Raw genomic sequence first — 22,288 nt, 5'->3', positions numbered from 1 at the left:
ATTAGGCAGGTGGTTTTAATGTTGTGGCTGATCGATGTATGCTCATCCAACACCACTCAGGCTTTTAAACATCAAAAGTAACAAATAGTGCAGAAGACCAGTGTTTTCCAACCTTTTTGTCTTGCATACCCTGACAAATCCATATCACGAAGTATATAAGCAACAGTAATATTGACGCTTGCATTACTTAACGCTACTAATAACAGCACTAAACAACACCATTTTACCAGGTATAATTGCAAAGACGGTTTAAAGTGTGAGCTGTTGTGTCTTGGGAATAAGTATGCCAAATGTTTGTTCTGTTTCCCAAAGATATGACAATACAGGTTATATCTCAAATTCTTTGTGTTGGCATTAAGGAGAGTGCACTTTGTCTACATTAGAGGTCGACCGATAGTGGATTTTGCCGATACCGATAACTAAGGTGGTGGGAAAGGCTGATAAACGATTAATCGTCCGATAGTTTTTAAAATTGATTTACAGAATGTCCCAAAAATTTATTATTCTTTCCTTGCTATTACGTGCACAGAGCAGCCAGATGCAGTTTATTGTTCAACCAAAATAACTAGAAACAATTAAGATTTGGTGCTTGAGAACGTGGGACTTTTAGGTATAAACAAGCCCAAAACACACAGGGGACTCTTATTTTGAAATTATATAAAAACTATCGGCATCTATCGTATCGGCACATATTTTTGCCAGTAACAATAGTTCCAAAAAGCAACTATTGGCACCAATTAATCGGTAAAACCAATATATCGGTCTACCTCTAGTCTACATCTATTAATTCTTTGTGTGTTAAATGGAAAAAAGACAGAGTGTGTAAAATTAATTAATTACAGTTATGGACCCAGAATGAGAGAGATCCTACTGGGATAATAGAATGACAGTGTATTTTATCTTATTGTTTTGTTTTTTATAGCTCTATTAAGGTGTTGGTTTGAATTACAAGGGTAAGAAGATGCAGGCAAAGATGTCCAAACTACTATAATGTGTTTGTGACAGATAGTTTTGAGTCATGAGATTTAATTTAATCAAAGAAGAATACAAGTATTTTACCATATTAGACGTACAGTATACAGCATTTATTGAACATATTGTTTGTTTTTTCATAGTTATGCTAAGTGTCTTTTTTTCGGAAAAATAACGTATCAACGTATCAAATTGCATCCACTCATGTCCTCGATATAAGCTCAGTCTCAAAAGTTCCCTCCAATTCTGAAACTTTCAGAAGGATGGTCTTCCTTTTATCATTGTTGTTTTGCTTTGCAAAGTCCAACTCCATGGCGCCGTTTCTCCTGTAATAGTCACAAGAGTATTTCTCAGTCCTCTTCTTTGGATAATCTTTGGCAAAAAGCTTTACATCAGCTCCTTGTGGTAAAAGATTAACATTTGGTGTATGTTTTGTGTGTCGACGTGTGGAAAAGGTGGAAACTGAAGCTGTGAAAATGGAAATTGCCTTCTTTGGCAAAATGTTCAGCTCTTGTGTAAGACAAGTTGCTGCAGTCTGAAAATTCGGGTCTTTTTTCCAGTCGTACGCTTTTTCCTTCAATAAAAATGCTGAGCCCAGTCCAAAGACAATTGACAAATAATTAAATATGAATTGATATTTGCATATATACACTGCAACAAAGTTTTCAGTCAGCAGTTTTTATTAATTGTTGATGTTTTGTAAATCCATTTGTGTTGTGGCCTAACTCCTCAGGGCCGATTTTCTCTCTCTGTCTTTGCTCTGCAACGAAAGAAAACAATTAATAATAGATTAGTAATGAAAATGCTTTAGGTGCGACAGAATTTGCATTGGTGTTTCAATCTCATTCTTGAACAATAAATATTTTAATTCACATTACTAATCACAGTCATTTGGAGCAACATGTATATGAGTATGAGACCAATACAAATGTAATACTTATTATAAAAAGAAACCCTAAAAAATTTCAGTTTTAGTAAAGAAAAATGTCCATCTCAATTCAATCTCATTCTCACAGTTTTAAAAACTATTATTGTACAAATAAACAATTATGGTTTTTTTCTTTGAAACGATATGGATTGTGAAAAGCGCAATATTAACGAAAATGTTAATGAAAAAAGTCTATTCTAAGATTAGTTACCAAAAATATGTCTGATGTCATAAAAGTTGCTTTATTTTGTCTCATTCTCTAACAATAAACATTACAAATTACACAGTAAATAATCATTAGACAGTGATTAGTTTTTGCTTTGGAGCAAAATGTGTTTTACAAAAGGCAACAATTATGTACTGTGTATGTATGTGTGTATAAACCATTTCGTTTTAATGGAAAATCTCATTCTCACAAAATAAAAAATAAATAAAAAATCATCATTTTACAAGTGGACAAGACACGATGTATTATTTTTTTTGTCTTTGGAACAACGTGTAGTTGTCTTTTCGTCTTGATGTTGCTGTTCTCCCTGTGGGACGGTGGTTGGGCATTAATGCGCCTGCTGTTTTTCTCCTATCACCTTTCCGTCTGCGGTAGCACACACACACACCTGGCTCGCATTTCCCAGTTTGCTTTGCTTAGAACGGGATCATATGGAATGCCGTCATTTCGACAGCACCATCTGATGTAGGTGGAGCTCCTAGTCAAAACACTGAGCCATAACTGATGGAGTCTCATTTGAAAATAACCCTGACCCTCAACGTTTTCCTTTCTTTTCTTTTTCCTTCGATATTTTTCCCCCAGCCCCTCCTCTTAAGTTCACTGCCACTTTAAAGTCACCAGCGCTTTGACTCCAGGGATAACTTACGTTGAAACTAATAGGATTTTGCCTACATTTGCTTTTCATATCCTGTCTAACACACCGTAAAGAAATTATTATTGCTGGAGCTTATGTCTAAATGCCCGGATTGATCGTACACTTGCCTACTCTGAAGTCCTTTATAAACACATTATTTCCTTGTACTTTAAGGCAGGAAACACATAACAGCAAATTCTTAAATATCTATATCAATAAACTGGCATTCATTTTTTTTTTTTATTTAAGCAGTCTACCACAGGCCTCTTTAACACAAATATTTGCCTTCACCTAAGGTTGACAGGTAACGTTGACAGCTTGCGAAAAATCACAATGAGCTGGTGTGTACGCATGTGTTTAGATGTGAAACTCTAGCTCATGGCGATGACAGGGCGATCATCATCTCCTCGAGTTAATCCAGTTTCACTCCCTTTGAATGCACTGTTTACATTATAATAACACTCTTTTGATTGTTTTAGCCATGTTCGGTGGTATTTACACAGTTCATTCGCTGCTGCCCACAACTAAAACCACTCGTTTCCTTTCGTTTTGATTATACAGCTTACCGCACCACCTGTGTTAAAGGATAACCCAATTCCAGCCAGTTTATTAGCTAATTCATGTGGCGTAACTTTCCAGAAGGCATTGAAGTATTCACACTTGGCAGTTTTATTAGATTTCATGTTTGGCCAAATGTTTCAAGATTCATTTGATTGAAACGTCAGTTTAGAGAGGAACATTTCGGCTTTTTAGCATGCGCCACTAACACTTCAGATAATTTCATATTGTGTCAAATGTTTGGGCTCCCGAGCGAGTGACTCTAATCTCTTCCATATGCTCGTAATGAGAGAAGTCTCGACAATTATGAAGAAAATATGACCCGGGTTTTGACTGCATGACTTCGGGACTCACTACCTACACAGCAGACAACATAATCATATGGAAAATGTGCCAGAATTTCCCATCCGTCTTACATTATTAACTGTTTAAAGGAATAGTTCACCAAAAAATGAAGATTCTGACATCGTTTATTCACACCCTTGTCGTTGCTTTAGTGCAGAAATTTGTAAAGAATCTTTATGAAGCTTTTTGCATATAATGACTATATACTGACCAAGCTCCAAAAAGGACAAAAACAACCCAAACGCACCATAAAAGTAATTCTGATGACCGGTGTGCTATACTCCAATTCTTCTCAACACATATCATAGTTTTGTGTGAGGAACAGGCCACAGTAGTAACCAATGTTGTTCTTCACTGATAATCTTCCCTTCCATCAAAGCTCATGCCCAGATTTAAAAAAGGCACTTGTAATTTATGCCAAGACTGCATTGGTTCACTATTTTCGAATTCTGGAAGCAAATGCGGGCTAGACACAAGCTTCGCCGGAGGGGAAGATCGAATTTAAGTCTGTTTCTGGAGCCTTTTTTTTTTTTTTTTTTAGGATGACAGCCGTGGTCACTATGAACTGTCATTGCATGGAAAGAGGTTCTTGAAATATTCTACTTTATGGTCCAAAATAGCAGCATGCAGCTTTGAAATGACATTAGGGTGGGTAAATTGAGTAAGTTTTGGTTGAAATAATCCTTTTAAATGCATGCTCCCAAAACATTTATGTTATGCAATACCTTCACAATTTATCCTTACCTACCTGCATCCTCACCTGTGAGAAACCAAATGCTGAATAATGCTTTCCACTAATGGCTACTGTGGTTTAGTAATAAAGGCAAAGGAAAATGGTGTCAGAACACAACTTAGAATGTGTATGTGTGTAATACATATTCTGATGATTTAGAAATTCAAATATTTATGCTGGCCAAGCTGAAAATAAATAGATATAAAAATGCCAGATGAATCAAAAGATGGAAAATGTTTAGGGTAAAATCGATCATTTTTATATAGACACAAATCTGTTTTATTCCTGAACGTCTTTGCAGGCAAAAGTAGCAGTTTTCTGCTGCATGACTGTCTGCGTTTGATTTAAAGGTCTATAATGCAGTTTGCAGGAGATTCCACTGTCTGTTTTGTGTCAGATTACAGACTTTTAACTTTGGCGCAAACCCGAACATTTGAATTTAGTTATACCTCAACGTCTTTCGTTTAGAGTCTGTGTTCGTTTTTTTTTTTTTTTTTTTTGCCTTTCTCTTTCTTTAGAAACAATAAAGGCTTGTGTCTTGGCTGTGTGATACTTTCACGGCGTAATGAGCAGTAAGTAGGGGTAAAAAGAGAAGAGTGTGGTTTTGGAGTGCACAGACCCACTTCTGAAACTACACTACAAAGGAAAGGCCCGGTCTGTTTCAAATATGTGCCTGCCACTAGAATCCTGAAGACATGGGCGTAATTCTCAATAGGACTCGTAAAGATCTATCATTTCATTTGTAAGGATTAAAGTTACGGCCTGAAATGGGAGTGTTGGCCTTTAGCCTGTTGTTCCCAACTGTGTGGTTTTTGGGTGGTTTCTATGTGATTTTCATCAACGATCGGACCACAAACAGTTTATCGAATTAAACTGTTTGAATGATAATTTGCCAGCAGGGCTGTTTTATCAGTGATTCTATATAGATTATTGGACACTTAAGCCACACTTGTTTGAATGTCTTTGCATTATATAATGAAAAATCAAACCATGTGGCATTTATGCCAAGGAAAAAAAGCACAAGCACACTTTAAGCAAAACAATAGATATATTGGTCAAAATCAAAAAAAAAAAAAAAAAAAAAAAAAGGAAAACTTTGTGGTTGTCAAATGCTGTTGCAACATCTCCATAGTTAATGTGATTTAACCTGACCTGTGCATACCTGTGGCTAGGACACCTGTGTGAACTGACATCCACTAAAATGACACCAGTTGATTTAAAGGAATTGCAAAAATGGCACCGAAAAGCAAAATTTGTTCTAAGAAAAGATCTAGCAGCATTTGTTTGCTGATGCCATTTTTATATTCAGCTATCTAATGCAATGAAATGTATAAATGTACTTAAGTGTCTGAAAATTTTTTGGGGCCACTGTTTTTACATTCATGTACTGTTGTTTTTACGATATCGGGTGAATTGGGTACAGATACTTAAAGATGCTCATTGAGTAGTTTTTTGTTGGTGCCTATAAATTTTTCCTTCGGAACCCTTTCCAGACATCCTTTCTTGGCTGTATCGTGTAACAAGAAAAACACTTTGGAATTAAAAACATCTAAATCTTTATGGTTTACACACCCTAATACTCTTCAGCTTAAAGAGATCTGCGAAGACCGCTGTGTTCTTTTCAAAAATTCGTGAAAATCCTCAGAATGATTTAAAATTGAAATTTGAACAAGTTGAGCGTCGAACTTGACAGAGATATTAATTGGGCAACAACGAAGCAAGTAGCACAACACGGGATGTAACTGTGAATAGTTGAGGAGGGTGCATGGCTACTTAGGGGAAAATACCCTCAAGCAGATGTTCCATGGATTCTCATGGCCTGATATATAGATCACGGACCATTTACATTTGCATATTTATGCGTCCCATTTGCTCATTTGTCATAAATGGCCCAAACTAGGTTTGTTGTAATTCACCCATGCAGTGCAGAGCATCTGCTGCGGAATCTGTTGCTGCTATTGTCGCAACATTTTATGGTTTATTTCCTTCACAGCAGATTTTAAACAATGCTTTGCATTCTTGTTTTCTGTTTCCCTTTAGTTCAGTGGCTACTGGAAGCTCTTCAAGTTTTTGAGGATTAAAAGCACCCTGACCAAAAACGCTCTTGTGTCATGGCTCAGTCTTAATTGCCTTGGGCGCGTGTTTGTATTTCAACTTTTGACAGTTCTTTGCCACGCAAGTTTAAATTACAGTTCCCTCTGCTTTTGGTTTGGTGTCATTGTATTCCTCACAGCCAGAGCATGATTTACGGTTTTATTTTTAATGTGCTGCAGCTCTATGGGCTAAGGTCAGTGCAGTCGTGCTTTTTGAGGGACTAGATCAACGATGTGTTTGTATATTTCTTGACAGGCTCTTTGTTGATTGAATATTTTCCGCTGGGCTACTTTTAATCCGATCTTTCGTTGCATCTGTCTATGAGGTCATGGTAGCAGCATGCAGTAATAGAGATATCTCACATGATGGAAAAGGACATGTGGATGAAGTCATAATTCAGCTTTAGAGTACCGTGGATGGTTTTTAGTGTCAAATGTTGTCTCAGGGAGGGTGAAATTTCGACATAGATTCACGATAAAAGATAAATAGTTGGCCAGTGTGAAATTTTATATCAGACTGCCACAAACCACAAGATATTCCTGCCTCAGAAAACTTGTACCAAATTATACCATATTATCTTTCTGACTTTTAGCATCTGGTTTTAATACATTACATTATTGGTAAAAGCAGTGCCATTTCCAGAAATTGGGAATATGGGAATATCTTCAAGCTGCTTTTATGTTCATCAGTGTTGTTGCTAAATTTACAGTCCTTTTTTAGAAAGGAAATGAGTACATTGTTTATAAAGCACTTTAATGTACAACTAGAATGAAAGCTACTTGATAAATGAAGTTTAGTATGACAGCATTTAGCGTATTTCATGTAAAATATCTAATTTCAAACGCTTAACGTAACAACAGCAAGCCACCTTCTCGCCTCAAGTTGTTGCCCTTGCTAACGGAGAATAAATCACACACTTTTACCCCTCACTGAGGTACAACCATATTTCACACCTCTTTTGGAATTTCTTCAGCTTGTATTTGGACATGAAAATGTCTGATTCATTCCACAAACTTCATGAGAACATCTACATGTGTCTTACTCACCAGTTTCCTCTGGTTGCTGAGGCAAAATGTGCAAATCTGTTTGGGTTGTGAGTTCTCTGAGTCTCGGCTTGGAGATCCATGGTGGTGGTAATAGTTTGAGGTCGAGGGTCCCCCACTGTGGCACGGCTGGCCGTCCCCGCAAGCTTCGCCCACCAGCAGCACGTTTCCAAGGTGGGAGATGTAACTGGATGCCAATCGCAAGGTCTCGATCTTGGAGAGCTTCCGGTCGGCCGGTTCTGTTGGGATGAGAGTCCTCAATGCAGTGAATGCAGTGTTGACACTGTTGGTCCGATCTCGCTCCCTTGCGTTGGCTGCGTTGCGTTGACGGCCCTCTGGTACCGGTGAACCGGTTATGCCAAGGGAATTCGGTGGTGTACTTATGAGCCGTCCACTGCCACCCCCAATGCCAGGTTTTCTCTTTCTGCTTCCAACTTTGAGATCGTATCCCGAGGTGTCCAAACGAAATGAGCGGTCATCAGAGCCGGAGCTCTCGCTACCATTCTCATCATCCTCTGACATCATAGAGATATCTGAGTACAGGAATCGGCTGGGAGCCGGTCGTACCATCGCAAAAGACATCGTCAGCAGGTGCTGAAACTTCCGTACCTCTCCAAATGTTTTTTATAAGGCTCTAGAGATCTTTATACATGGATCTCTTAGCTTTGGAACCAAGCATTCACTCGTTTGTGCTCAAGAAACTCTTTGTAGTCCTTTGGTAGAGTTGTACTCTAGTTTTACATTGCTGTGTCACTGAAGTTCCTTAGAATTCAAGTTTAACTTTGCAGTCAAATCAGAGGAACTTTGGGAACTGATCTTAAGGTGGTGTTGTTTTGGTTGAATTTGACCTCAGTCACATCCCATCAGTGTTTCTGTCCTTAAGCTAAAATCCATGTCTCCCTGTAAACACATGCACACTCCTCTTCTGTCTCTCTCCGTCTCTTTGCAGCGCTGACTCTCCCTCTGAGCAGAGACCCACGTGTGGTTTCACTCTTGAGTGTTTCAGTATGGTTGTGCTTTATAGGTTGTGGGAGTGTCTGGTATGATTTCACCCTCCCTTTCTCTCCCTTTCTTTCTCTCTCAGTCTATCTCTCTCTTTTACTGCTTATGCAAATATCCCAGCTGGCTGCTCAGCACAAGCAGGGAGCAAAGTGGCTCCATCCAGCTATGAATTTCCTCATGTAACTCACTGTTAAAGAATGGCATTTCTTGCTTTCTTCTTTTTTTCTGTCTTGCTCCTTTGGCTTCTTTTATTTATTTATTTTTTTGGTATGGTTTGATTTCCATTTTTCTTTTCTTTTTTGACATTCTTTGTGTTGCTGCCTTAGTTTGTTTATTTTGTTTCCTTTTATTTCCTTTCTTTCCTTCCAGTCTGTCTTGCTTGCTTGATTCCTTGCTTTTTTACATCCTTAATTTCTTCCTTCCTTCCTTCCTTCCTTTCTTGCTTCCTTGCTTCCTTCCTTCCATCTTTGCTTTCTTGCTTCCTTGATTCCTTCCTTCCTTTCTTGCTGTCTGTCTGATTTTCTTTTTGCCTTCCTTCTAGCCTTCTTTCCAGTCTGTCTTGCTCGCTTGATTCCTTGCTTTTTTACTTCCTTTCTTGCTTCCTTGCTTTTTCCTTCCTTCCTTGCTTCCTGTCTCTCTGATTGTCTTTCTTCATTCCTTCTAGCCTTCATTCTTTCCAGTCTGTCTTGCTTTGCTTCCATCCTTTCTTGCTTCCTTGCTTTTTTCTTCCTTCCTTCCTTCCTTGCTTGGTTGCTTGCTTCCTTCCTTGCATCCTGTCTGTCTTTCTGCCTTCCTTTTAGCCTTCTTTCTTTGCAGTCTGTCTTTCCTGCTTGCTTCCTTTCTCCCTCCTTTCTTGCTTTTTTTCATTCCTGTCTTCCTGTCTGCTCTTTCTTTCTTTTTCCTTTTTTCATTCCTTCTGTGCTTCTTTCTAGTCTTCCTTTCTGTTGTAATCTGTCTTTTATTCTTGGTCTCTTCTTTGACATCGGCCCTTCTGTCTTTTCTTCTACCTCTTTCTTCCACTCTTTTTTAACATACTGGATGATGCTGGATCATAGAGAGAGCACATACACTCAAGGCCTTAGCCCTGGAGTTTTATAATAATACATAAAGTGGGGGCCATTCTGCCCTCTTCCCCCTGACCTCTGTAACTTTTAACTTACCACATTATTGACAAATGTGTCAGAGTCACTATCATCATATTTTCTTCCGCTCGAGACGTCCAGCTTGATGTACTGCTTTGTCCATGAAGATGAGTGGTTTGTTTCACACTTTAACACACTGATGTTTTCTTTGGCTGGGTCAGTTTAGTCACGGGAGGGAAATAGCAACAAAACATTGTCAAGTGGGACCATAACTCACATCACAGCACCTGTTCCACCCTCAGTCATTACCAGCAATCAGTTTATGATTAAAAGAAGATGAGCCCTCTGAGAAATGGATTTTGGTCTTGTTGTCTTTTTGAGGAAGGGATACATTTGGTAAGTTTGATGAGAAGTTATTATATGTTCTGTCACGGTTTTGAAACTTTATAGCTGGTAGTCATTTAAAGTATTGTTCCCAAAACATGGACTGTCCCTATAGGTTTGGATGAAGAAATACACAAAAACAGGATTTTAGTGCTCTCAGAAAGCTCCTCTTTCTTTGAGAACAGAAAATTGGGAATCGGAGGACATAGTCTCTAGACAAGCAAAGCTTTGGTGCTCTTGCAAATAACACAGGTTTAAATCTGGTTTGTGACGTGTCTAAATCCCATTTCTGTTCTTTCATCCCAATAATTTCTTGTTCCCTTTCTACTGTATTGATCAAATACAAGTCCTAAAATAAAACAAACTTCTATAGAAAGCAAAAATAAAATGAAAAGAAAAGAAAAAAAATGCTAGGTCGAGTCTTCATTTGAACGACCATTTGATGGATCTTAAAAGCAATCCTTAATGTCATCATAACTTCAATTTCTATTTACCCTCTGGAAAATATGAAGAAATGAATTGGTGGCTTGTCATTTTCCCCCTTCATTTTCTCTAGATTTCATATTTTTGACATAAGGTCAGGGCTAGTCTGGCGGTGTAATGATGTGGTTTTCGTAACATTTCTCTGCAAATGACGGACCAAGATGGAAATTGTAAAAAAGACGTTCTGAGGACTCTGTAAATCCATATTAATGTCATCTTGTGTTTAGTCTCTTTGAACCACAACCTCATTAACCACAACCAGACGGGATATCTGATTTCCGGCGAGTTCCTGAGATTTCTGTCACTGCTTTTGCTCGTGGGCAGAGCCACAGGAGAGGCAGCTAACAGCAATCACTCACTAATGTACTTTTGCATACTGTTAGGTCTCGGTTTTGGGACAGTCAAAGGGACCGTTCACCCAAAAATATACATTCTCTCATGTACTCACATACAAACCCTTTTGACTTTCTTTTTGTTAACACAAAAGGTGGCGTTAGGCAGAATGATAGCCTCAGTCATCATTCATTGTCATTGCATTTTTATTTCATACAGTGAAAGTGACTGAGGCTTTCATTCTATCCGACATCTCCTTTTGTGTTGGGAAGCAATGTTTATATTTGCAGTTTTTTTTGTGACACTTGTGATGCTGAAATCACCGACATTAATTGTTTTTATATCAACAGTAGTAGTATTTACATTTCAAACTAAACAGTCACTTTTGCTGATTTTCTCTACTCTTTGCCTTTTTAAGGAGAATATATTACTTCATGTCCCCAAACAGCCATGTGGAACCATCTTCATGAAAAACACTTAACACCTGACACTTGCTTTCTCCTTAAATTGAAGCTGGAAAACGTTGTCGGTCTGTGGGGGTGTAGAGCCTTTGAGATGTGTTTCATGTTTTCATTAATGAAAACTGTTTTGTTAATGGCTTCTCGCGAGTGAAGAGATTTATATTCCTCTGAGTGGGAGAGCACTCTTTAATTTTATTCTTGTAAAAGGGAATTTTGACCTGGTTTAACTACCGGCAGTAAATCATTAGTCCAACACAATTGTATTGAAATAATGTTTTCCGCATGTCGAAACATGCACGATTATTCCGCTTCAAATGGACTTTCCTTTTTTTTTCAGGGCAATTGGAATAAAACATTTAAATGTCTTTTTTCCTCTCCTGAAATCAATTTTCAAGTAGAATTGCTTTACCAGTCACTCGTCAGACATATTTTCTCTGCAGACTGAAAAGTATCAGTTGCACGTCTGCAAAGATAGTGTCTTCGAGAAGACGAGCAAACACTCAGATACCGTGCATCTGCTTGCTTCTGATGATGTGCAATTTTCGAACAAATCGTTCTTTTGAACCAGTTCTTTTTTTAACCATTTGGCCGAACTGATTCGCAAAGCATTTGTAAATTACTCAACTATAATTGCAAACTTTGTTTCAGAATAAAACCACGAGAGAGAAAGGTTTTAATGATATCGCTTTTGGTTTTTTTTTCAGCCTGATCTTATGAGAAGTATGTGAACTGTCGACATTTTTGCAAAAATGATATTATGTGGTTCATTACATGTATTGTGGCCATTCAGAGATGAAATGTCCGCTGTGTGGTGCTAAAAGTGAGTAAAATATTCACCCAAATGATGATATTTGAGAAGTTTACATGAGTTTTAAATCAACAAAACCTTCCTCCCAACCCTGAACCCAAAACTGACATGTCATAAAAGCAAATGTAAGATGAAACCGCAACCATATCATTTTGTGGTGTTTCGACTCACGTGTTGACTTGCGTGCTCTTCAGGATTTGTGCCATGGTCCTTTGCATTGCAAGTGCAATGCTCTATCAGTTGAGCTACCGTGCAGTTTGATCACACTCGAACAAGCTAGTAAATGTAGTTGGTTATGTAATGTAAACATTAAAATGTATCATACACAATAAGTCATACACTATAGTAAAAGTGTTTAGATGTTATAAGATAGAATTGTGTGAGGGACCGAGCGCAAGTATTTATGAACTGATAATCTAACATTTTACTTGTGATTTGTGTGAATAAAAGTTGTTGTAGCACCTCTAGTGTTCATTTCACCAGTAACCTGTATGTACAACATAACAATCATTTAGCAAAAAAGTAGGTAGTAACATAATGAGACAAGGTTGGGGTCTTTTCTCGTGTTTATTCAGGATTTTGTTTATGCTTTGCACATGATGGCAGGACTATTTTGCTTTATATTTAGTAGAAAAGAAATTGCATTTGTTGTTGTTGTAAGAAATAGGTAAAGGCACTCATTGCATTAAATATTCGTGGCTTCTAGTGTCATAGTTAGGACCGCAGTGACAGCAATATTTCTTTCCGATCCCAGCTTTGACCTTTCAGTCATTAGAGGGAAACCTCACCACAGCAGTCCATATCTCCCGGGACGAGTCATTACAGGAATCATGACGTGACTGTATTCATTAGAAGCGAGTGAGAGCACAGCAGCTCCCCTCAGATGGAATGTCTCGCTACCTCATAAAGATAGACCTCTGGGGTAACGAATGACAACACTCGTTATCTCACTGTCACACATGGGGCGGCACTTTCAGCCCCCTTAAAGCGGGGAAAACATCCCATCTAACTACCATTAGCTCCGAGTGACCTCCTCCAGTGCTTTGCAACATCTAATCCAGACCGCCATCTGCGGAAAAGCGTTTTTTGGGCTCCGGTCCTCTCCCCAGGCCGCAGAGATTTTGTGTTTGGTTAAACACCCAAGGTGCGCTGTACTACAATCGGCCATTAGGGCATCGGCTGTCCGCTTGGATCTGCGACTCTCTGCTGTAAGCTCGTGGGCGGATTTCGTCTGGACAACTCCACGTCCAGGAAAAGAGCCCTGTATCGCTTTCAAACCAGCACTGGATGCTTAATCTAAGCCAGACGTGAACCAGCTGCATGCACACACGCATACGGTGCTGTGCTTGGGTCACAGCAGTGACTTGAATCAATTTATTCAATAGTGAACGGGGGTTAAACGAAAGGAAAAATAAAAGCAATTAAGCTGGTGAAGCCCTTTGTTCTCATTTTCAAATTGCTCTTATTGTGACTTTTACGTTGTTAAAGAGCTCTTTTACCCTGTTCATTTTTATGACGTGTTTTCTCTTGGGTACATTTTAAGTGTGCAAAGCATATAAACAGGCTGAAACTACAGTGGGGCTTAGCAGAGCCCTGGAGTTTGTTCCTTCCCTTATAATAAGACGGTCGGAAGACCTAATTCAGACCAGTCCATCCACACGTACTTAATTTCAATTTTTTTTAAATAATCTGCCAATACATTTATTTATTTATTTTTAGCAAAAAAGTAAACAAAAACACCGTAAATCAGCATAAGCTGGTTTGCTGGTCTAAGCTGGTCTAAGCTGGTCTCCCAACCTAGTCAGGTTGGTCTGGTTTCTGTTTTTAGAGGGATTTTGGGAACTTGTTAGCCATTCAGGTGGGGATATCAGCTGGCAGACCATCTAAACCAGCTAGATCTGCTTAAACCAGTTAACATCGGCGAACCTGCTTAGGCTATTTTAAAGGAATGTTCCAGGTTCAGTACAGGTTTAGCTCAATCGACAGCATTTGTGGCATAATGTTGATTACCACAAAAATGTATTTCAACTCGTCCCTGCTTTTCTTTAAAAAAAAAAAAAAAGAAAGCAAAAATTAAGTTTACAGTGAGACACTTACAATGGAAGTGAAAGTGGCCAATGTTTGGAGGGTTTAAACACAAATGTGAATCTTATAATTTCATAAAAGCACTTAAATCTTCTGTTAAAAATTGAGTATTATTTGAGCTGTAAAGTTGTCTAAATTGTCATTTTTACAGTCATTTGAGGGTTTCAGGGTTTGTTGACATCATAACTTTACACAGAAAAGGTTAGGAAGTGATTTTATCACACTAAAATCATGTTTACATGCATATTGTTTATGTCTTGCTGTTATACTTTTGATAAAATGAGTATTTTATTGTTAAAAAAATTGGCCCCCATTCACTTTCATTGTAAGTGCCTCACTGGAATCAAGATTTTAGCTTTTTTTTTTTTTAAAGAAAATACATTTTTGTGGTAATCAGCATTATGCCACAAATGCTGTCGACTGAGCTTATCTTGTATTGAACATGGAACATTCCTTTAAAGGCTTCCAGGTTCAGAAGTTAAGCCCAATCGACTGCATTTGTAGCTTAATTTTGATTATCAAAAAAGTAATTTCGACTTGTCCTTCATTAAATAAAAAATTGCAGTCACAGAAAGGCACTTACAATGAAAGAAAATGGGGCACAAGATGTAAACATCAGATGCATTAACATAATTTTACTTTGATAAAATCGCTTACATGCTTTAAGACGTAATATTAAAATAATATTGGATATAACTTTACACACACTGTGTAACATAAACTGTTAGATTTACTTAAAGCAGTGTCAAGTGATTCCACGCAACAGTTTTTGTAGTTTTAACAAAACTTTGCATTGCATTGAGTAAATGCAAACCATTTGGATTTGTTAGCGTAAGGTATGATTATTTTGTTCGTTTAACTTGATAAGCATTAACCATTCTTTCAGTCAACAATTGACTATCAGCTGTTTGGTTGACATGGTAAATGTACAGTATTGGCATGAATCTTAAAGTAGATTCTTACCACTCTGAAATCTTACCACACGCTGTGAGTGGCACAAAAATAGCTGGTTCACCGCTTGCGGGTGAAGTCTCCATTCTCTATACGATAAATTTGTTCCCGTGTTTATTATGCCCGGAACATGTGTCGCGTGTAATGTATAAGCGTGCACTGCTTCACACAATTGGTTTCTTTGCTAAGATGTGCAGTTGAGTCGAGCTTGTACCTCCTGAAAATGTAGTTTTGACAATTTTATCCACAGAAGGTGGGGAAAAACATTAGTGGCATTTCGGCCATTGTACAAAGGTTCCTGGGTTTGTTCCTGGCAGGCAGCAGATACCCCCACCCTAATCAAAGACAGATTATCCTGCCAGGAACAACTCGGGACATCTTTCTCAAATCCCGTGAAGTTTCAGGAAGTTAAAAAAGGGACACTGCCTTAATTGCGTTATTTTAATTTTTTTATGCATTAAACAAATATTCGCAGAAATTAACACGTTAAATTTCCCAGCCCTAAAATTTAATTTCAACGTTTACTCTCTCCATCCAGTTTTGTGCAAAGCAAGCTACGAACTGCAAATCACTGCCATTTCTGTTAATGTCAACAAAAATATGTATGTTGTCCCAACACAAATGGATTAAGGAAAGGCTGTCAAGACACTTTTTCTTCTTCGTTGAAACAAATTAGTTAAATTAAGTTCACTTGGTTACATGCATTTGTACAAGGGAGGATTCAACATTATGCTTTAAATGCTCTCCATTGAGCTTAACTTGTAGTGTACCCAGAACATTCCTTAAACTTTGTCTACACAATGCAGATATTTGTGCCATTTTTTTAGTAGTGTTTTCTTTTATTTACTGCTCAATATGCCTTTATGGAACTCAAGTGAAGCTCAAGCTCTTTTGAGTCTCTCACATTTTCTCATATTCCTTACGCAGGATGCTTGGGTTTGGATATTATTCCATGGTCATTTTCCAATTTAGAATTTTCCAGCAAGCTGTTAGCGGTCGATGTTAGTGGCGATCTAATGGCCCGCGTGCAGCTGCCACTCATAAAACCCACATTCACGCGCAAGTACCCTATCTCTCTCTCTTACTTGTACGCGAGCACACGGATGCGGTACGCTAATACATCTGCACACATTCCTGCCACAGACGCATGGCCCTGCTTGGACGGAGCTCATGGAAAGTGTGGAGGTGGCTTGTTTCCACAGCGGGGTTGAGTTTACTGGGATTATAAATGATCGCATTAGAGTGAAATGCAAACCTGCATTTGTGGGGAAGAGATGCAAGTTGCTCTGTCTGCAAATGGCTTGTCGCTCAGTGGCCCGTGCCGAGTGGGTACGCCGTCGAACCGCTTCCATAAATCCCAGTCTTAAGCAGTTCTCCTCCCTGTTGCTGCACCTCTCCCATCGAAAACGTGTATTTTTCTGTGTTAAACGCCCAAACTGTACTGCCAGAGTCAAATCAGCACTACCACTGGAAAAATATTCTGTGCCAGCATGAATTCATAAATCAAATTACTTAATGCACCTAAACACATTATTGAATTTGAAAAGACCACATTTTTCAGTTTTAAGCTATATTGCCTAAATTGCCCCGGGAGATCTCTATAATTAATTGATTTAATAAATGCACCAGTCGCGAGACTGGTGGTCATTTCTCAAAGAAAACATTAGAAATGTATGAGTTATTTCATCACCAAAGCCCAGCTGATTTGTCAAGGTAAGTTGTGGTCCAAAGAGATCTACACATAGCGGACATGAGATGGTAGTTCCAACTTTTCTGTTTATTTGGTGCACAAAGAGTATTTTTTCATCCAAGTTAAACCACAAAACATTGGAAGAAAGTTCTGGTGGTTTTTGTTGATTTGGGTTCTTTTGTTTTGGTGGCTTTTGCCACTTTTGATTGATGGGTATCAGAGAAGGGACAAAGTTATTGGGAAGTGGAGATACATTTTACAGGCCAAATTTGAACCCATTTCTCCTGAATGTTCACTATAGGGCAACCTGTATGGAGCATGTACAGTGCCAGCAAGGCCACGATCAACATGATGACCTTTTAAGTGTAAAAATGAAATATTATAAGCTCAATCTAATAGAAACACTTTTGTATCTCTAAATATGCAACTTTAATATTTGTAAGTTAAACTTGGTGTTTCATATGTGTAAAGGAAAAGAAACTGAAATGTTTCGCTGTCTGTTTAAATTTAGCACCATATGATTGTGGTGACTTCCTGTCAGGATTGTAGACCAGTTAGATTTAAGACTAACAAGCATCAAGGGTGAATATATTTAACCTTTTAAGCAGTGTTAATATTCACAGGCTATAATTTTATTTTGAAGTCATAATATTTTATAATGGCATATTCATTCATTTTAGTTCATTTTACTCTGAAAATGATATATCATTTTAGTCGACACAAATCATTTTTTTTAGTAACAATAAAGTGTAAAATGGCAAACAAGTATCAAACTGTAACAGACCAAACTTTAACCAAAAATATAAAAGCTACTTACAGTTATTTAAACATGAATCAAAAATAATCGTTGAAGACAAAAGGAGATATTTTGAACATTTTCAAGCCACTTTTTTTTTTTCATGTCATATGGGTTTGAAACAATATAATAGTGAGTTAACATTGACAGAATTTTCATGTTTTGGTGAACTATCCCTTTAAAAGGATTATCTTTACCCATTTAATTCTGGTAACGCCAACTTCTTGGACCAACAAGAAACCCATAATGTCATTTGTAGCTTCCTTGTCTTGGCAGGTTTCCTCTCCTCCCTGTTGTTCAGGATTGTGTCTGCCACCTTTGGTGGTCAGTCTGGCTCTTAATAAAAACAAGGGGGCTCGTCATCCCTCTAGAGTTTCCCTGCCAACCATCTGAGAGACAGATCCACTGACAGATGTGTTATTGTTGTTTTTTTTTTGGTTTTTTTGGTGAGAGTTGTACAGGTGCTGTATCGCCAACCCCTGCTCCTGTATGCAAAGATTGACCTGGTCAGGCAGACACTTCCATAAACGTCTGAAATATCAAACACACTTTCCTAATAGACCCTCTCTGCTTGTACAGCGACCGGGGACTCAGACCACAAACCCTGCAGTCGATACGCCACATCCGTATCCCCCAACCCCTCCTCCAGCTGTTTAAGGCATTATCAGAGTCTGGATCTAATATCTGTTTTTAATAACATCCCTCTTTTAACGTGTCAATTCACGCTGTCGGTTTACTTTGCAGCAGCGTCATGGGAAAACTTGGCTGCCACCATATCAGTCATTTTAGAGTCATCGCCGTGCCATAATGTGCTGTTCGGGAACATCTTTCGATGTCAAAATCACGTTTAGACTTTCACCGCGTCAACCGATTTGAGCATATTTGTAAATAAGTTCTATGAAAGCAAAGAAGTGGTTTGCAAAATAAACCAGATGTACTTGTTTTGATCTGTCTGCATGTGGGCGGCCAAATGTGTCTACAGACAGTCATCCAGCGGGGTCTGACCGCAGCTTATTCGTTATTACAAAACCTGCTGTGAGGGACACTCGTGCTGTGCAGAGCAAGTAAAAGTTAATTTGCAACCTACGAATGCTGTGAAGCAGCATTTTAAATCAATATCTGTGCTTCGAAATTCTAGGTTTAGTGTGTTGCGATTCAAAACTGAGATATTACATTGCAAAAAAATAGTTTTCATATTTTTGTCTTGTTTTCCTGTAAAAATATGTAAACAACCTTAAAGTGAGATACATTTACTTGAAGGGATAGTTCACCCAATATCTGTTGGTCCATACAATGCAAGTGAATGGGTGCCAAACTTTCGATGCTTCAAAAAGCATCATAAAAGTAATCCATACCACTCCAATATTTTAATCCATATCTTTAGAAGTGATATGATAGGTTTGAGTGAGAAATAGATCAATATTTATGTCCTTTTTTTTGCTAGAAATTCTTCTCCCTGCCCAGTAGGGGGCGATATCCATGAAGAATGTGAATCACCAAAAACACAAGAAGAATAATACTCAGTTTCACATTATGCCACATTTCAGTCTGACATGTTGCTGTCCATTATGATGATACACTTTCCTTAAGAAACTTAAGATCTTTTCACAGCAAAGTAACAAAGAAAATATTACATAATTTTAGAAAAAAATAAAAAAATACACAACGAAAATAACACGTCTTGCAGAAAATAAATTTCAAATATATATATAAACACTAAATGACGGAATTAATGCGGAGCGCATCTTTTGGCTTTCATAATATACTTTAGCTTGCTTCATTTTAAGTTGGCAATACAGATTGTTTGTATTACCAGAAGTGATTATCGTCAGGCGACACAGTTTGCAGATTACGTTTTTCTAATCAGCGTCAGCTTTTGTGAACCTACACCACTGATGTTGCACCTGTTTTAAGCTCCCATTAATTTTCTTGACTTTTCTATCGATCATATCAGCAATAATTAATCAAATGATGAAGTACATTTGTGTGGTGTGGTCAAGTGCACCTCATCATGTTAAAGAGATTATTCAGGTGTCTGGATCACAGTGTCGCGGTAGAGTGTCTCAGACCACGATGGACTGCTGCATGCACCGCTGTAGAGCGTTCAGAATCGGCCCGCAAAATCAGAATGGCAAAGAATCAGCAACGAGTTTGTGTGTGCGTTTGCACCGTTGCCTGATCTGCATAATTCCTTAAGTGAGTCTGCCATTAAACCAGCACGCAGATTGAGAGCAGAGAGGGTTTATTTGCATACCGTTATTTGCATATCAATCTCTATTGATTGACACTTTATATCGTCGCCACAGTGTATATTGTCATATCGGTCTAAATCACTGAGATCATATTTTTCTCCATTCTGATGGTTGATGTGAACATTAACTGAAGCTCCTGACCCATATCTGCATGATTTTGTACATTAAAATGCTGCCACATGATTGGCTGATTAGATAATTGCATGAATAAGTAGATGTACAGGTGTACCTAATAAAGTGGCCGTGAGTGTATTTTCCAGTAATAATGTAAACAACCTCAAAAGAAGACATTAAATACTTGAAAAGCAGAATGAAATGGTATTAAGTCTTCTTTTCAGAGAAATCTAACAAAAATTTGTGGGGTTTATGTTTCCTTTTAAATTAGTTTTTTTTTTTTTTTTTTTTTTTTATAACCCCATTGGCAAATAGTTTCAGAGTTAGCTGAAAATAAGGCTAAAAATCTTATGCCATTTGGTTCTCAAGTAAAATTAGCTTTTTTTAACCCTTTTATGTATACCTCAGGTCTTAAGTGACACCCTGTACCTCAGCCATTTCTTTGGAGTTATGCCCACAAATCTTTAGTATTCCTCAACCTTTCTCTACTGAATAATGTAAAAAAAAATAATAAAAAAAGGCACAATTGCAAACATATATATATATATATATATATATATATATATATATATATATATATATATATATATATATATATATATATATTTTTTTTTATAACTGCTCAATTATTAAAAGTGTAAGGGTCATTAAAGTCCTGAGATATGTAATAGTGTCGTAATAGTTCTTGGCGTTAGAAATGTATGCAGTATTGTGAAGTAAAAATATCATGATACTTCCTCTTATACCACCTCTAATCCCTGGTGAGTATTACCTTGTTTAGGACTTAAACATAGGTGACAACTTTAGATTTTCTGCCAGCCAGAGGACTTTCTAAAGGATGAGTCACAGATATGTTTGGGCATCGCTTGGCGTGGTGATTGGACGAGGATCCTGTCTACGTAGCCACCCTCACTCTGGATACTTTCACTTTTTTGGAGAATACACGTATATATATTTTCCTCCATGCTTCCTGGATTTGGTCAGGCAGCCGTGAGGGAATGCTTCACTTCCAGGTATGCGGTTCCTGCTCCAAAAACAACATCCATTCAGCACTCCCAAGTGACAGCATGCTGGTTGGATGAAGGGGGGTGGATTGCATTCTGACTTTTAGAGTAGAAGAAAAATGATTGAGTTTCTGGAGCTGTACTAACGCCAATAATTCTGCACCTTTGTCAACACGCGTTGTTTTCTGTGGTCATCTTCCACGATGGATTACGGCTCATTGTGACTCTCACACATGCAAGCTAATCCTGAATCACTCTTAATGACACTGGGAGGATGGAGACTTGGAGGGACATCAGTACCGTGACCAAACATAATGTAGGCCTGACTTACTTGTGAAGCTTTGGCAACTATGCTGATTAGTTACATGACATTCTCAGAAGGCATATAATTTCCGTACATTTGGAAAGATGGTCTTGTGTCATAATCCCATGGGTCCGGCTTCTGTTAGAGATCATTGATTTCTGTTTTGTGTCAGGAGCAATTCTCTGCGGTTTGGAGCTGTCCGCCGGTAATGTGTATACGAAACGCTGGTTTGAACAATTTGATGCAGTTGTTTGCAATGAGACAGTCTGCTTTTTTCCCCTCTTTCTAGATGACTTCAGGTTGTTGACAGCATTTAAGAAAGTGGCTGTTAGTATTTTTTTTTTTTCTTGGGTTCCTTCATGATGTAATGCCCTGTCAGATCGACCAAGGAGATATGTTGGGATCATTTTGGGAATGTAGCAGTAAATTATAACACACAGTTCTTTGTATAAAAAGAAAAGTTGGGAATGCTTTATTAAAAGGTTCTATTTGTTATGTAAATTAGAGGTCTTCATGGGTCCACCCTAACACGAGGACCCGAGACCCGACCCGGGACCCATACGGGTTTGGATCCGCGTTTTATACAGTTAGCCGTGTCCAGGTCGGGTCCCATTCTATTGCTGCGGGTCCCGGTCTGTTTAACATTATGTGTAATACCCGAGTCGATCCGAGAAGACCTGGCCTTGATCAGACAGCACTGATGATGATGGTGCTGTGTGTGTTGTAACTTGCAACATTGTAAAATTAGGATGAGAAAGTGCAAGCCACAATGAGCTGAGTGACGTCAGAGGCAGAGCGGAGTTAAGGCACACGATAGCAAATTAGCAGTGCTAACGTTAGCAGCCGTGGCAATGAATGAGCAATCGTTATTATAGTTCAAAAGGTCAAACAGTCGAAGTTATCTTATTCGAGATACAAAAAAACTGCAAAGCTAATTCTAAACAAGTCACATTTGTCATCCGTCACCGTGACAGCAAGTGGACTTTTGAAGCTGAAATAATGAGTG

At 38.2% G+C, this 22,288-nt stretch overlaps 2 protein-coding genes across 2 annotated transcripts in view; one reads left to right on the top strand and one right to left on the bottom strand.

Annotated features, from left to right (window-relative positions):
* LOC127420863 (ribosome biogenesis protein bop1-like) overlaps window positions 1-22,288 on the top strand; it is a 120,243-nt gene that overhangs the window by 42,797 nt on the left and 55,158 nt on the right. The gene's annotated exons all lie outside the window — the stretch shown is intronic.
* On the bottom strand, window positions 1,001-8,501 carry LOC127420893 (basic helix-loop-helix transcription factor scleraxis-like). Its single transcript, XM_051663500.1, has 2 exons — window positions 7,537-8,501; window positions 1,001-1,732 (listed from the first exon to the last, which is right to left on the bottom strand). Exons 1-2 carry the CDS (start codon window positions 8,113-8,115, stop codon window positions 1,694-1,696), a joined length of 618 nt encoding a protein of 205 aa, XP_051519460.1. The 5' UTR covers window positions 8,116-8,501; the 3' UTR covers window positions 1,001-1,693.

This window comes from Myxocyprinus asiaticus, chromosome 30 (assembly GCF_019703515.2).
Source record: "Myxocyprinus asiaticus isolate MX2 ecotype Aquarium Trade chromosome 30, UBuf_Myxa_2, whole genome shotgun sequence".
Taxonomy (NCBI): Eukaryota; Metazoa; Chordata; class Actinopteri; order Cypriniformes; family Catostomidae; genus Myxocyprinus; species Myxocyprinus asiaticus.
This window is presented reverse-complemented; position numbering and strand designations above follow the sequence as displayed.